Here is a 1,225-nt window from a genome sequence, read left to right as displayed (position 1 = left end):
ACAAAACGTAAACTTTTTGCTTTTTATAATGGTTTTTATTAGCACTTTCTGTTTAGTAAGTTAAAACTATTAATTATCCCTTCGCTGACATCCTTGAGCTGCAGAATCGTTCTGCCAGACCACGCTTCCTTCAGGAGAACTGAAATATTCTTTGAAACTTTCCCGTACTTGTATTGCGCTATTTACGAAATTTCCTCCTGTGCGAACAAGGTCCTGCAATTGAATATCGCCTGGCTCTTCGTTTTCAAATACTGCTGCCTCATTCCGTAAGAAATTGTGTAAGACACAAGTGGCAAGTATGACATTTTCAGCACGCTTTGGAATAAGACACATCTTCCGGTAATAAATTCTAGATTTCTGGCATAAAATACCGAACGCATTCTCCGAAACTCTCCGAGCTCTGCTATGCCTGTAGTTATACACTTTCTTAGACAAATCATGCAGTTGTGACCCAGGATAAGGCCTCATCAGATATGGCTTTGATGGAAAAGCTTCATCACCTACTACGTGTGGTAGTTTAACGTCTGTTCCTGGCGGTGATTTTGGGGCAGGTATATTTAAAGTGTAAAAACACAATCGCCGTTCGGAGTCGGCGTTAAACTGTAGGTCCCTCCTCTTTGTGCGACAACATCAAGGCGCACGCCACAAATCGGAGGAGAAGCTCGGCCAAGCACTAACATATGTGTAAGCGCCAATCTATTATTATTATTATTATATTTTTAAAGTGTTATTTTCGAGTTTTTCTGCCAAATCTGAGCGCGAATATATCCCTGCGTCACTGTTTTTCCCCTGTTCGCCCACATTCACATAAATAAATTTGTAGTCTGCATCGACTAGGGCGAGTAGCATTATAGAAAAAAACTTCTTATAATTGAAATACAGTGAGCCCGTTTTTGGAGGTGCGAAAATTTGCACATACTTCCCATCTAGTGCTCCTATGCAGTTTGGATAGTTCCATTTTTGAGAGAAATCGCCTTCAATGCTCTTCCACCTGCTTTCATCTGGTATGGGCATGACGGTTTTTGACAATATGCCCCACAATGCTGCACAAGTTGTATGTACAATTTCTTGTATTGTTGTATACCCCAAACGAAAGGATTCCGCAATGGTTTTGAAGGAATCTAAAGTTGCCAGGAATCTAAAAGAGTCAACACATAAAATTAATGCAATGTATTAAACTTTTTATTTTTAGATAATGTCTGTAAGGAGAAGTGGAAATCTTTGA

The 1,225-nt window shown here is 39.6% G+C and overlaps 1 protein-coding gene across 2 annotated transcripts; it reads right to left on the bottom strand.

The window, feature by feature from the left end:
• Positions 1-13: 13 nt before the first annotated feature.
• On the bottom strand, positions 14-1,152 carry LOC118749471 (protein ALP1-like). 2 transcript variants are annotated; one of them, XM_036484269.1, is made up of 2 exons: positions 725-1,152; positions 14-562 (listed from the first exon to the last, which is right to left on the bottom strand). In XM_036484269.1, exons 1-2 carry the CDS (start codon positions 1,012-1,014, stop codon positions 70-72), a joined length of 783 nt encoding a protein of 260 aa, XP_036340162.1. In that variant the 5' UTR covers positions 1,015-1,152; the 3' UTR covers positions 14-69. The 2 variants fall into 2 exon arrangements, with proteins under 2 accessions (XP_036340162.1, XP_036340161.1); XM_036484268.1 differs by having other exon boundaries at positions 14-566; positions 729-1,152.
• Between the last annotated feature and the right edge of the window lie 73 nt (positions 1,153-1,225).

Source organism: Rhagoletis pomonella, unplaced genomic scaffold (assembly GCF_013731165.1).
Source record: "Rhagoletis pomonella isolate Grant_MI unplaced genomic scaffold, Rhpom_1.0 Rhpom_scaffold_00017, whole genome shotgun sequence".
Taxonomy (NCBI): domain Eukaryota; kingdom Metazoa; phylum Arthropoda; class Insecta; order Diptera; family Tephritidae; genus Rhagoletis; species Rhagoletis pomonella.
The sequence above is the reverse complement of the archived record's forward strand: the minus strand, read 5'-3'. Positions and strand labels throughout refer to the sequence as shown.